Below are 13,698 nucleotides of genomic sequence, written 5' to 3'. Positions count from 1 at the left end.
TGCTTTGTCTGCACTGTACGGCTGGTTACCGACAGTCAATCATACAGACAATCATCCCAACGCACACATTCCAACCTATTGACTCAAAAAATGCATAATAGAAGTCGATGGGCGGTTGCTGAACAGGTTTTTTTTTTTCTAAATACAGGGAGACACATCAAAATGATTGTCTGTGGTTATAAACTGTGTGATTTAGGCAGAGATTAGGTGAGTTGATATTGTCATGTATTTGTTACCACCCAGCACTATTGGTGTGGTAGACTTGTGAAGCTAGTTCGGTTTGTTTGTGACATGCTCTTGCGGATTCCCCCAAAAAGTAAACATTTAAACGCCCTGTTTTATGAACACAGCTGTCACTCCTCTGTATTGTGAAAGGACATAGTCAGGGTTTTTAATTCTGTTGTTTATGTGTTATGCAGACATAAACACTTCATCTTAGACTGTTAAATGTGGTGCTTTCTGTCGCCAGTTCTTACATCCAGAGGTTTGTGTGTTCGTTTGTGGGGTCTACTTCAGTGTTTTCAGGGGGTTTAGCACTGGGGCTGCTACTTTGTTGCTGTGAAAGATCTGATTGTGGCTTTAAAGAATGGGCTGAACTCTGTCTGCCTTGTCATCGAACACATTCCTCTGTTTCACAGTGGAGAGCGCTACAGCTATTACTGGCAAAATACCAGTATTGTGATTATGTTGTTGTACATTATGATTGTGATTTGCTGGGCAATATAATATTGGTGAATCAATAATATGACATGGTTAAAGTCAAAACACTTTAAGCACAATCTGCTGACCATTAGAGTCTGACTTTAATTGCTTTGGAATGTTTGGAATGCTTTTTTACACTCCAATCAAATCCTGAAGAACAAAATTATGTCACACCCATAATTACTTCCCACCTGAGTAGCCTGTTTCCCTTGGAAATACATCATATTAAGGATGGAAATTGCAGATTTCTGTGCTGACTTCAAAGATTTTGGCCAAATTGATGGTCAGTATCGATTCATTTACCACCAGAAATGGTTCATTCATGGATTTATTTCATGCAAACCATAGCAAGACTTCCTTATTCCTACATGTGAACACAAGTTAGCTTTGAAACATGATGGGTGATGTGACGTCTTACGTTAGTGCTACATGTATTGTCAGTATTGGCCTTTGTAAAAGGCCATCTGAAGGATTTTTTACAGATTTTCAGAATGTTTTGAATAATTAAATCATTAAGATGTAAACAGAGTAATTTTAAGTGGTTTGACGGGAGATGAATTTTATTCAGTTGTTCACAGTGGCGGTGATGGGAACCAGACGTCTGAAGACGTCTCCAAAATGTCATTTCATGTGTTATTACATGAAATGGTTGGGCATTTTTGACATTGTAAGGCAAAATAATACCCAAAGAGATGTTTTTTCTGATGTACCTCTATTTTGCCATTCCCAAAATTTATATATGAAGTCATATTTGTGTTACAGTCATGGCCACGCCTGGTTACTATCACCACCACTGTAAAGAAATCCGAATCAATAAACTGATTCACTTTAAATCCCCCTGAAACTTCTCAAGAACTCAACATCTGAAACATCTCATGGACTGAACTGTGTTGCAAATTTGAAAAAAACATTGGAAGTTCTCAAAGATGACGATCTGAAAGAGATAACCAAATCAGTGAACGCGAACTGCCGGCACTGGGAGCTTCGGTTCTTTGAGGGAAACATGAATTCCAACATGTACTGTGACGTTCTGAAGCAGAGCAAAAAAAGTTTTCCTACTAGATAATGACTCCAAACACACCTCCAAGATGACCACTACCTTGCTGAAGGTAAAGGTGATGGACTGGCTAAGTATGTCTCCAGACCTAAACCCAATTCAGCGCCTGTGGGGTGTCCTCAAGCGGAAGGAGGAGGGTATGGTGTCTAATATCCACCAGCTCTGTGACGTCATCATGGAGGAGTGGAAGAGGACTCCAGTAGCAACCTGTGCAGCTCTGGTGAATTCCATGCCCAAGAAGATTCAGGCAGTGCTGGATAATAATGGTGGTCACACAAAATATGGACACTTTGAGCACAATCTGGACACGTTCACTGTGAGGTGGACTCACTTGTGCTGCCAGCTATTTAGACATTAAAGTCTGTGTGTTGTTCTTTTCAGAGGACAGTAAATTTCTATAGCGGTGTCCCATGAAAAGATAAAAAATTTGCAGAAATGTGAGGGGTGCACTCACTTTTGTGATACATATATATTTACACACACACACATTATATATATATATATATATATATATATATATATACACATAATGTGTGTGTGTGTGTGGCAATTATGTATACATTTATATTATGTATAAATTTATAACATTTACATTATGTATAAACCAAATTATTTTGGTTTATAAAGCCCCAATGGTTTATTTATCGTATTACTGTCTCAATAAATGCCTTGGGTTTAAGTAGATCACAACATAGTTCTTTTAAATATTTTACATCTTTTTTTATTATTATTTATTACTGTAGGACCACAGTTTGAGCTACTTTGGTAGAATGGTCCTTATAGGTCAAAGGAAAACCCTGAAAAAGAGAGTAGTGTGATTCTGTGTGTGTGTGTGTGTGTGTGTGTGTGTGTGTGTGTGTGTGTGTGTGTGTGTGTGTGTGTGGCAGACTGTAACTAGTTGTTATTTCCTGACCACATCCCACTGGAGGTTTGAGCTGTGGGGACGAGGCGCTGCTCATTGTCCTGATTGTGTAAGACAGGAATGAATGGGGTTGTTTAAGGTTGCGAGCTCAGTGCTCCTCCACGCTATCATGCACACCATCATCTACATACACTTAACATGTCCTCATCCATGAACATGGCCAGACGTTTAGCAATCCAAGCATGAAGATTACTGCACTTAAATTCTTCCATAATCCAACAGCGACTCCTTCTGAATAGATCAGAATCTATTACATGGATTTGAGCTTCATGATGGCATCTGCGCTGTAAACAATATACACGAGGCCAGTTAAGCCTGAGGAGTCATCAGACCTGTTTGGGCTCCTGAGTGGTGCAGCCAAGCGCTGGTCTTATAGTCAGGAGATCATTAGTTCGAACCCCAGTGATGCCACAGCCATACGTGGTCAGGAGTACAAGAGCACGTAATTGACTTCCCTCTCTGAGTGAGTTGGATGGCCCGTCCTCTCCCCTGTTTAGTTAAGCCTGTAACTCTGTAACTGGGGCAACATTACTGCTACATAGATTTTGGGAAAATATGTAATTGTGATTTTTCAGACCAATATCACGATATAAAAGAAGGCCTCTTTTCCACCAAGAAGAGCTGGAGCTCTGAATGCTGTGTGCCTGGCAGTTCACGTGAGCTCACGTGTTAGGTTATATTTCCCTAAATAAAACGGATTAACAGTGCTGAGAAGTCGAGGATGTAATTATGATTGCAGCTCTTGGATTAAATCAATTAATAAGCAATTAATCTGTCAGTCCTGCTGCTACAGCTGGCATGTGTTGGCCATAGAGCTGGGCAATATGGCCAAAAATTTTATCACTAACAAAATTCATATCGTTCCACATTGATACTTATTGCAATAAATGTCAAATCATGATTTCTTGCAAGTTTGCAGGCTGAGTTTTGCTCCTGGGTGGTCAGTTGTTGTAAATTTCTGGCTATTTTTACCAGCTGGAAAAGCACGGCCGCAGTCCTGACTACTGAAGAACAGGGTAAAAGGGGTAACAAAGCATCAGAGAAACAGATGGACTATAGTCTGTAACTGTAGAACTACAAAGTGCCCCTATATGGTAAGTGGAGCTGATAAAATGGACAATGTATGTGACAATTAAAAGCCAGGTAAAATTTCCTGATTTTAACAGCCCTATTTCTTGCTCATGATTGAATTAAGCTGAGAAATTCTAATGAAAGTGCACATTCTGAACTTTTAATCCATACCACATAGAGTAGGCATTTCATTATGATATATTTTTTTGAAATTTGATTGAAACTTCATATGTACAGCCTCGTTTTGCATGTTTTCCTCAACCTGCCATATAATTTAATGTTATAATGGAATAAAATTTTAACAATATAGCGGCAACAGCAGTAACTGTAGACGTCTAAGAGCTGAAGATTAAAGGTTGCTTCCCACGTCGTGTTGAACATAACTTTACGTCATGAGAGAGAAATATGCAGACTTTACTCTCTGGAGGAAAGACTTTCTGCTAATGAACTTTTGTATGATTGTTTAAGTAAGCAGGATGATGGAATTCTTATCCTTTAATGTTTTACAGTGTTGGGTTCATTTCTGGCTGATTCCAGGTTGTTCAGCTGTTCTGCTGCCGACTGAAAAGCTGCTCAGTGGTGACGACAGTTTGGGAATTTAGTGTCATCTCGTCTTCAGAGTCAAATCGGCTGTCGGTCAGATGTGATCTTAACAGTGTCCGTTTTCTATTTGTGGCAAAGTAAGAAGTAAAACCGTTCAAACGGCTTGAGCGTCTCCTACAGCTGTCAGAGTCGTTGCTTGGCAACGGCGTCTCAGCGGAGAGATACAGTGTTTATGAAAAACCTGTGATGTTATGGTGAAATAACGGCACGGTTTGAACGTTTCTTAACCAATCAGCGTGCATGGGCAGAACTAAGACTCATTTACATCCTTGGAACACGTCCTTCACCAAGTTCTGAATTGTCTTTCAGTGCTACACACTTTTAGCCATATAGTGTATGTAAATCTCTGGACGGGGCCACCAAAGGTGCTGAAACTTGGCCGTGTGTACGTATGGTGTTCCGATGAGACACACTGTGACTCAGGGTGTGTGTGGGTTGTGCCTGGGCTCCTCTGGGCTGTTAACGGTGCAGCGATGGCTCCGGGCTCATGCGTGTTTTTCCGTCTGATGAATCTTCTTCACATCGCCTCTCACTTTCCTTCCTTTTCCACATGATTATAATGGGGATGCGCATTCATGGTTTGGTCGCATAATGAATACCAATCAGCTGCACAGAGATAGCAGCTCAGGACCTGGGCCAAAACACATTAAGATGTGGTGTTTGAATGTGAGCATGCAACTATGTTTATCATTTGTACTGCCACGATACAAATCACTTGCTTTTTCCTTTTTTAGTGTGCAGCAGATGACAAAGCTCAGCTGTAATTGACTTAAAGACGTGTTGACAGTTGCTGTGTATATTCTGCGTAATAAAACAAGGAGTCGCCCTCCGGCTGCTGAACGCCGCCGAACGACACTGATCGCTGCTGCTGTGCCTTTGTTGGCTGACCTTTCAAGCCCAGTAGAAAACACTGCTGCATAAAAACTGCTTAAACATGTTTTGATCACGTCCTGCATGGACACCTGTACCACATTGTTCAGACAGGATGATGGTAATTAGCATGACAGCTCGTCATGACAAAGCTCCAAAAGAATGTAGTCACTTCAAGAAAACTGCTCTTTCCTGTGGATTAACTTTGCACGATACAGGGCTGCCGGAACCACGGGGGTGAGCGGGCATTTGACCCTCCTTTTAAAGTGCTGGGGCAACGACCCACCAATTTCTGAGTTCAGGACACTTACATAAAATGAAAACCCTACGCTTTCCCTGACCTTCACAGTGCTCTCACAGACACAAACGATCCTGCTGTGTTTACATCTTCACGATTTAATTAAGGAGAAATGTTCTGTGAAATCGGCGAAATTTGCCATTATTCGCCTTTATATATATTTATATATAATAATTGTTAATAGAACAGTAATCTGTCTTACATTCTCCTAACCTCTTCTATAAAGTTCTATATTTAAATTTTATATCAGGCAATTTACTTTCATTTAGGGCTGTCATCTGTAATTCATATTTGAGTAATCAGAACACTGATTTTAATGGAGCAAGTAAATGTAAAACAAGCCTGACAATTAAAATGAAAGAAAAAAAAATAAACAAGGAAGGATTTAAAAGGTTATATCAAAAATGGCAAAATCACTGTGATACAAATACTATAAATGTGTCTGTAAATCAGGCCCTGTTTCTTATTGTAAGAGGGAGGAGTCTGAGAATTGAAATTATGTGTTATTATCATGCAAATGACTAACTAATCAATGCAGGCCTATGTTGAAGCATGCAACATTATTGGTTCACCCAAGTGTTTTTAATATGTTGCAAAAGTGTCGAATTGTGTAATTATATAATCATAATGCTTTGTTCACGTCATTTAGTCCTATTGAAAGAAATGGAAAACGCAAACCGGCAGTTCTCTGCACTTTGGGCTACGTGAACAGAACTTTACCATTTTATTGCCCACCTTTCCACACGATCAGCAGAGTGCACAGTAGAATATCGTCAGTGGAAAAATCTCTTGTATAATAAGCTTTTCAGCCATTGCGTTTTCTTGTGCTTGTGGATCAGGCGCAGGAAATGAATGTTGGGTTCTCTGCTCTTTCCCTGTCTCCTCATGTTTCCTCGGATGACTTTCTGTGGGATTGTATTTTCCCACATGGAATTTGGAGCAATCAAAAGCATATGGAGTTTTCTTCAATGTACACTGATACTCACTGACCACCTACCTTGTATCTACATTTATTGATCAGTTTAAAATGAAGTATAATGTTTACCCCATTCGTCAATGTCAGGACAACCAAAGAACAGCACCGCAGTGACACTTATCCAAGGCTGTATATAAAATCTGTCTGTCTGTCTGTCTGTCTGTCTGTCTGTCTGTCTGTCTGTCTGTCTCTCTCTATCTGTCTCTCTGTCTGTCTACAACCCCATTTCCAGAAAAGTTGTGAATCATCATGAATACTGGCTTTTGAACAGAGGACACAGTGTCCATGATTTCCAAAAACAATTTCAGATGTTGATTCGTCGGACCACAGGACACTTTTCCATTCCGCCTCAGTCCATCTTAAATGAACCCGGGCCCAGAGAAGGTGGCAGCATTTCTGCATCCTGTTTATATGTGGTTTCTTCTTTTGCATTTAAGGGTTTTACTTAGCATTTAAGGATGCAGCAACAAACTGTTTTCACAGGCAGTGGTTTTCTGAAGTGTTCCTGAGCCCATGCAGTGATTTCCACTACAGAATCATGTCTGCGTTTAATACAGTGCTGCCTGAGGGCCCAAAGATCACGGCCAGCTAATACTGGTTTGGGGTCTTGTCCCTTGCATACAGAGATTTCTCCAGATTCTCTCAGTCTTTTAATGATAGTACTGTAGATGATGAAAAGCAAAACTTCTTTGTTACGTTGAGAACATTATTCTTGAATTGTTGCACTCTTTGATTGTGCAGTCTTTCACAGAGTGGTGAACCCCTCCTCAAGTGCCATAACTTTTACACAGGCCACATTTTTAAGGTTTTCCTAATACGTTATATAGAGCAAATAAACACTAAAGGTGCATTTAAATGTGTAGAAGTCTATTCTTTGTACTTATTGTTGCTTGTTTCTTAGTTTTTTTTTATTGTTATATCCATTGTATGGCCAAAATGTAAAAGGATCTAAATGGACTCTGGTTTCTCACTGCAAAAGAAAGCAGTGGAAGAATTTAAAATACAAATTATTATCATGCAACCTGACAGTTAATCACTGAAACCTTGAAAATGCAGATTTTAATTAGTGAGCTAAAGTTTTTATTGTTTTGTGTTTTAGATTAGAGGTCCTGTTCATGGTGGAAACCAACAGCCTGGTGTAGTGGAGCAGGGGGAACACTCTCTGGCCTCTCTGGAGTCTCTGGAGGTCATGTCTGAGGGGGAAGCCCCTGCCTCCTTCACGAGGGGCAGCCGCACCAGGGCCAGCCTCCCTGCGGTCAAATCCAGCAACCACACCAAGGACCGGTCATTAGGTAACATATCACTCCTGTCTGCTTACACAGCTTTTGACCTCCAGTACATCATTAGAAATCTTCACTTCTAACCTCTTATCATTCACAGACCTTCTATCTATCTTGTATAACGTAATAACAGCTCAGTCAGTTTGTAACGTTTGCTGTGTAGTTACCTAATAATTTGTCTCAGGCCACTGGAGTTTCTCCACACCAAACTTGTCAAACCACATCTTTTATGGAGCTCGCTTTGTGCACAGGGGCTCCGTCATGCTGGAACAGGAAAGGCCTTCCCAAAACTGCTGCCACAAAGTTGAAAGCATATAGTTGTCTAGTGGAGCATTACAGTGATGGTGAAGGATGAATCATTGGTCCAGTAAACGTTTCCACACCGCTCCAGTCCAGTGGCAGTGTGCTTTACACCACTCCAGCTGACGCTTGGCATTGTGCATAATGAACTAGATGTAACGTCACCATACATAGGGTTGCTCCATGCTCAATGTTTAAAATAACAACAAAATGCAGTTTATCTATGTTGATTGCTTCCCAAGACATTTATGTAAGTAAGTAAGAATTTATTTATAAAGCACTCTAAACACAACCTGAGTTGACCAAAGTGCTGTACATAAAATAAAAGAAATAAATCCCCAGGACACACTGGGTTAAGAACAATAAAACAAATAAAATACGTAACGAAAGTAACACATAAAAAGAGCTTAGAAAACGAGAGAAAGAGAAACTAGCAGCACCTCACATCACTACAATCTCCTGCTATTCAAATGCAAGTTTGTAAAAGTATGTTTTTAGACCTGATTTAAACACAGAGATAGAAGTGGCTTGGCGAATATCGGGCAGAAGACTGTTCCAAAGCCTCGGAGCATAAACCGCAAATGCGCGATCACCTTTAAATTTCAGCCGAGTCCTGGGAACAGTCAGCAAGTTCTGAGAAGATGATCTAAGAGAACGTTGACAAGTTGAGGGTGTTAGCAGGTCTGTGATATAAGAGGGGTCAAGATTATTTAGTGCCTTAAAAACAAATAACAGCACTTTAAGCTGTATTCTGTGCTGGACAGGTAGCCAATGTAGAGAAGCGAGCACTGGAGTAATGTGGTCTCTTTTCTGCTGCCAGGTTACTGACTAGCACTAAGAACTCTGGACTAGTTGCAGACGTTGCAATAGATTAATTAGATTAGATTAATTAGAGTGATTAATCCCTATATATAACGAATTACACTAATCAAGTCTGGAAGAAATGAAGGCATGAATAACTTTCTCCAGGTCAGAGAAACAGAGAAAGGGCTTAAGCTTTGCAATGCTTCTGAGCTGGAAGAAACTACTCCTTACCACAGAGTTGATTTGTTTATCAAATCTGAGATCTGAGTCAAAAACCACACCAAGATTTCTCACAGAGGACTTGACACACGTCGACAGACGACCCAGGTTATTAGAGACATTGTTAATGAGATGGGCAGCACCAAAAACAATGACCTGTTTATGTGAGTTACACTGGCTGTGTTTACCTGGAAAGGTTTCTGCCAATCCGAATGAATAAATTTGATTACAGATTCAGACTGAGGTGTTTATATTCTCACTCTACTCAACAATCTGATGAAACATGCTCACTACAAAACATGCTTTTACATGCTCACTACAATAATCTGATACAAAATGACTTATGGCTAACCTCTTAGAGTAAATGTTGCCATGACAGCGAACATCACTTAAGGTCCAGTCAGAGTGGGAAGAGTTTTCAGGTGGTGCGCTTGTGTTTTTAATCGCTTTAAAATGATGATAAACTTTAGCTATGATGCCACAAACATGCACAGAATGTACTTGTGTGTTCCGGGAATGTAATCAGATACAAACATTCACACGGATATTATTCTTCTGTTTAATGGATTGTTTACAGGATTACCCACCTCCTTCAATGGGATAGAAATGGTATTCCGAATGGCCTCAATCGGACTAGACTAGTTCAACTGAAGTGCACACGTGGACGTATTCTACTCTGATTGAGCTATTAGTTGGATTATTAACAGATTATTAGTCTATGTAAACGTGACTACTCATGACTGTTGGATATGATGATGAGCAAATCTCTGCCTGTCCTAATGGAATTCATGCCTAATTTAATGGCAAGCCCTATGGTTAAAGGTTCCTAAGTGAAACCAGGACAAATCTTGGTTTGCCAAGAACCTTTGCATTATGTGAAAGCCTTTTCAAAAGGTTTTTCATGCTCACACGTCTCATTCACAAGAATTTTTTTTTGCCATTTTTAAGAATGTAAACAATGTCAACCTGGTGTTAGCTTATCTTATCTCTTTCTGCAGGCCCCCTCATGTCCATTCCCCTGACTAGATGGAAATGGACTCATATTTACATTAATGTAGTTAGATTAATTGTCAGATTAATTGAGAGACTGTTGGCTCTCTGTTTGTGAAATGTTGTGTTGAGCTGCTAGTGAGCAATGGAAGTGAAAAGGGAGAGTTGAGAACCCCCTGCTATGTAAACAAGTCACAGTTCTCCACAAGGATGGTCATGCTGCAGTGATATGGGCAGCACAGCTACAGCTTTCTTCCGCAGCTTAATGTCCTTATTAAGACCTCCCTTGAGCAGGTATTCCTTACAGAAAGAACAGGCCTATATAGCTTATGTACACAATAGTTTTTAAGATACACCAAAACTATGATTATGTTTCAGAGCAAGGCACTTATTTGTATTCTACCCATAACACACAAATGTGTTATTTTAGTGGTCTTCAGGCTGCTGACCGGTACACAACTGACACATGTTACCCATTTGGAGTGGAAGCTTGGAATAGCTGTGATTTAGCTTTAAAATGTCAGAGGTTTACTTGTGGCTGAAGCTGAGCCGCTGAGATCCTGCTGAGGTTTCTTTAATGGACTGGCAGCTCTGCACACATCACATAGCGTCCACTTAGCTGATACTGTTGTGAATAAAATGTGGCTTTAAATGGATAATTACACAGTAAGACATGAGCCTGGCCATTATTAAGTCTCAGACTGAAAAAAGGACTCATTGAGCTTGATACTTGATATGTATGATAATATTTAGAACTAAACCTTGTAACATGATAAAATATTACATGATGGGATCGAATCAGCTTCTTACGTTTATGCAGCTTACGCAGTTAGTATGCATGGGCTGTTGTTTACAGGCTCTCTGTGACTCAGTACTCATGATATATCAGCATATCTGGGCATCTATAAGTCTGTGGAAGTCTCGTCTTCATCTGGTTGCTGTTACAGAGTTAAATGCTCTGCTCAAAACCACTTCTCTCCAAACATTTCACTGACTTGGCAAACGGTTGCTTATTCCACATTCTTTACAAACCTCATTTATACGAAGTGCCCCACATGACATGGTATAGATCTGAAACATGAAGGTTACATCCAGTGGTGTAGTGATGTGTGGATAGAGCTCCTACTCTGCCTTCTTACTATCATTGTTTACAAACCAAAACAAACAGCCACAACTTTCAATTGTGTTTTCAGTTTTTGTCTGAAACTGATGCTGTTTTCCACAGATCTCCTTCGTTTCTGTGGAACTGTCCTAACTGAGCTACTAACGCATCTCAACAAATATAGTCTCAATCTACAGCAATCTGCAGGGCCAGGCAAGACCTGCCGTTACTAGGCTAGTGAGCCAGTATGGGCCTTTTAGCCAACAGAACACAACTGATAGGAAAACCTATGGCCTTAACAGATGTTATCTGCCGTATTTTGTACAAACTCATCTTCAGACTGTGCTCTGACATCTTCAGACTGTGCCCTCTCTGTGGTTTGAACAAGTGAGGAATGACTCACTCACATTTGCAGTATCTCTGTTTAATGTATAATGTATATGAACCTCTGTGCAGGTGTTTTATACCTTCAGTATGGAGAGGAGACCAGGCAGATGCTCATGCCCAATGAAGTCACGACTGTGGACACAGTCCGAGCTTTGTTCGTCAGTGCCTTCCCCCAGCAGCTCACCCTGAAGATGCTGGAGTCTCCCAGTGTGGCCATCTACATCAAAGACCATGCACGCAACGTCTACTACGAGCTCACAGACATCCGGTGGGTGTCCTGTTTACCTCCTAAAGCTTTGTTCACGCTTCAAACAAACGTGCTTCATTTAGTTATTTTTCAAACATACCTATGTGTAGGGGTGGGTGATGTGGCGAAGATATGACATCACCATATGTGCATCATGATGCTTTTTCAGCCTTTTGTTGCCCCGTCCCAACTTTTTTGAGATGCATTGCCCCCATCAAGTTCTAAATGAGTTAATATTTTTAAGGGAATGGTAAAATGTCTCACTTTCAACATCAGATATGTGGTCTAGGTTCTGTTGTGAATAAAATATGGGTCTAGAGATTTGCAAATTATTGCAGTCTGTTTTTATTTACATTTATGGACATTTTATACAGCGTCCCAACTTTTTTGGAATTTGGGTTGTATTCAAAGTCCACACAACCTCACTAAATAAATAAATAAATAAATAAATAAACTTATTTTTACAATAACAAAACAATGATATTGCAAGTTACTACTGCACCTTACTACCGATATTAGTATAGGTTGTTGTTCTAAATAACCACATTACACATTGTAATATGTTTTTAAAGAAATTACAGTGCTTTATTGCTAGCTGTATTAGTAAGATGAGGCTCAGAGCACTGAAACTGATCTTGAAGAATGGCTTTATAAAATACATGCAGGAGGGTAGGGGCTGAACACCCCCCACACACACACACACACCATCAAATGCATCATGTATACTATATAGCCAAAAGTAATCTGCCGTCTACCTTCACACACATATGAACTTGAATAACATCCCATTTTTAATCAATAGGGTTTAATATGATGTCGGCCCACCCTTTGCAGCTATAACAGCTTCGACTCTTCTGGGAAGGCTTTCCACAAGGGTTAGGAGTGTGTTTATGGGAATTTCTGACCGTTCTTCCAGAAGTGTATTTATGAGGTCGGACACTGATGTTGGACGAGAAGGCCTGGCTCACAGTCTCCGCTCTAATTCATCCCGTAGATGTTCTGTCAGGTTGAGGTCAGGACTCTGTGCAGGCCAGTCAAGTTCTTCCACATCAAACCTGCTCGTCCGTGTCTTTATGGACCTGCTTTGTGCAGTCATGTTGGAACAGGAAGGGGCCATCCCCAAACTGTTCCCACAAAGTTGGGAACATGAAATTGTCCAAAATCTCTTGGTGCTGAAGCTTTAAGAGTTCCTTTCACTGGAACTAAGGGGCCGAGCCCAACTCCTGAAAACAACCCAATACCATAATACCACGTCCATTTGATTTCCAGACGGAGAAGCATGATTGGTCACTCCAGAGAACACTTCTCCACTGCTCTAGAGTCCAGTGGCGGCACTTTACACCACTGCATTCCGTGCTTTGCGTTGCGCTCAGTGATGTAAGGCTTGGATGCAGCTGCTCAGCCATGGAAACCCATTCCATGAAGCTCTCTACGCTGATCTGCTTGAGCTCATCTGAAGATCTGATCTGAGAGCGACCCATTCTTTCACTAATGTCTGTAGAAGCAGTCTGCAGGCCTAGGGGCCATGGAAGTGATTGGAACACCTGAATTCAATGATTTGGATCTATGACTGAATACTTTTGGCAATATAGTGTATCTGCTGTAGCAATGGCAGTTTTGAAATTCCAGTAGGCTTTAGATTGAAGGCTTGAATGGATGATAATGGCAAACTGCAAGATGAATGTCCTCAGAGATCTCTATGAACACACTGGCCAATCATGGGCGTTATATAAGTGTGTTCAGCTGCTCTGTGATGTTGGAAGAGGTGTGGTGGCTGCTTCACATGTTTCAGAGAAAGCACGTGCCTTCACACTCCTAAATTAGCCAGCCTGTAGGATAGGGCAGAGTCATGCAGTGAGTGGGACATTGC

The 13,698-nt window shown here is 40.7% G+C and overlaps 1 protein-coding gene across 8 annotated transcripts in view; it reads left to right on the top strand.

Moving 5' to 3' along the window:
* LOC108414336 (sickle tail protein homolog) overlaps positions 1 to 13,698 on the top strand; it is a 131,304-nt gene that overhangs the window by 73,612 nt on the left and 43,994 nt on the right. For all 8 annotated transcript variants that reach the window (XM_037531068.1, XM_037531069.1, XM_037531074.1 and 5 more), the window contains 2 exons: positions 7,599 to 7,791; positions 11,651 to 11,849. In XM_037531068.1, coding sequence (XP_037386965.1) covers positions 7,599 to 7,791; positions 11,651 to 11,849 — 392 coding nt within the window. The remainder of the gene's footprint in view (positions 1 to 7,598; positions 7,792 to 11,650; positions 11,850 to 13,698) is intronic.

Source organism: Pygocentrus nattereri, chromosome 19, assembly GCF_015220715.1.
Source record: "Pygocentrus nattereri isolate fPygNat1 chromosome 19, fPygNat1.pri, whole genome shotgun sequence".
Classification (NCBI taxonomy): Eukaryota; Metazoa; Chordata; class Actinopteri; order Characiformes; family Serrasalmidae; genus Pygocentrus; species Pygocentrus nattereri.
Note: the sequence above shows the minus strand (reverse complement) of the source record. Positions and strands in the feature narration are given on the sequence as shown.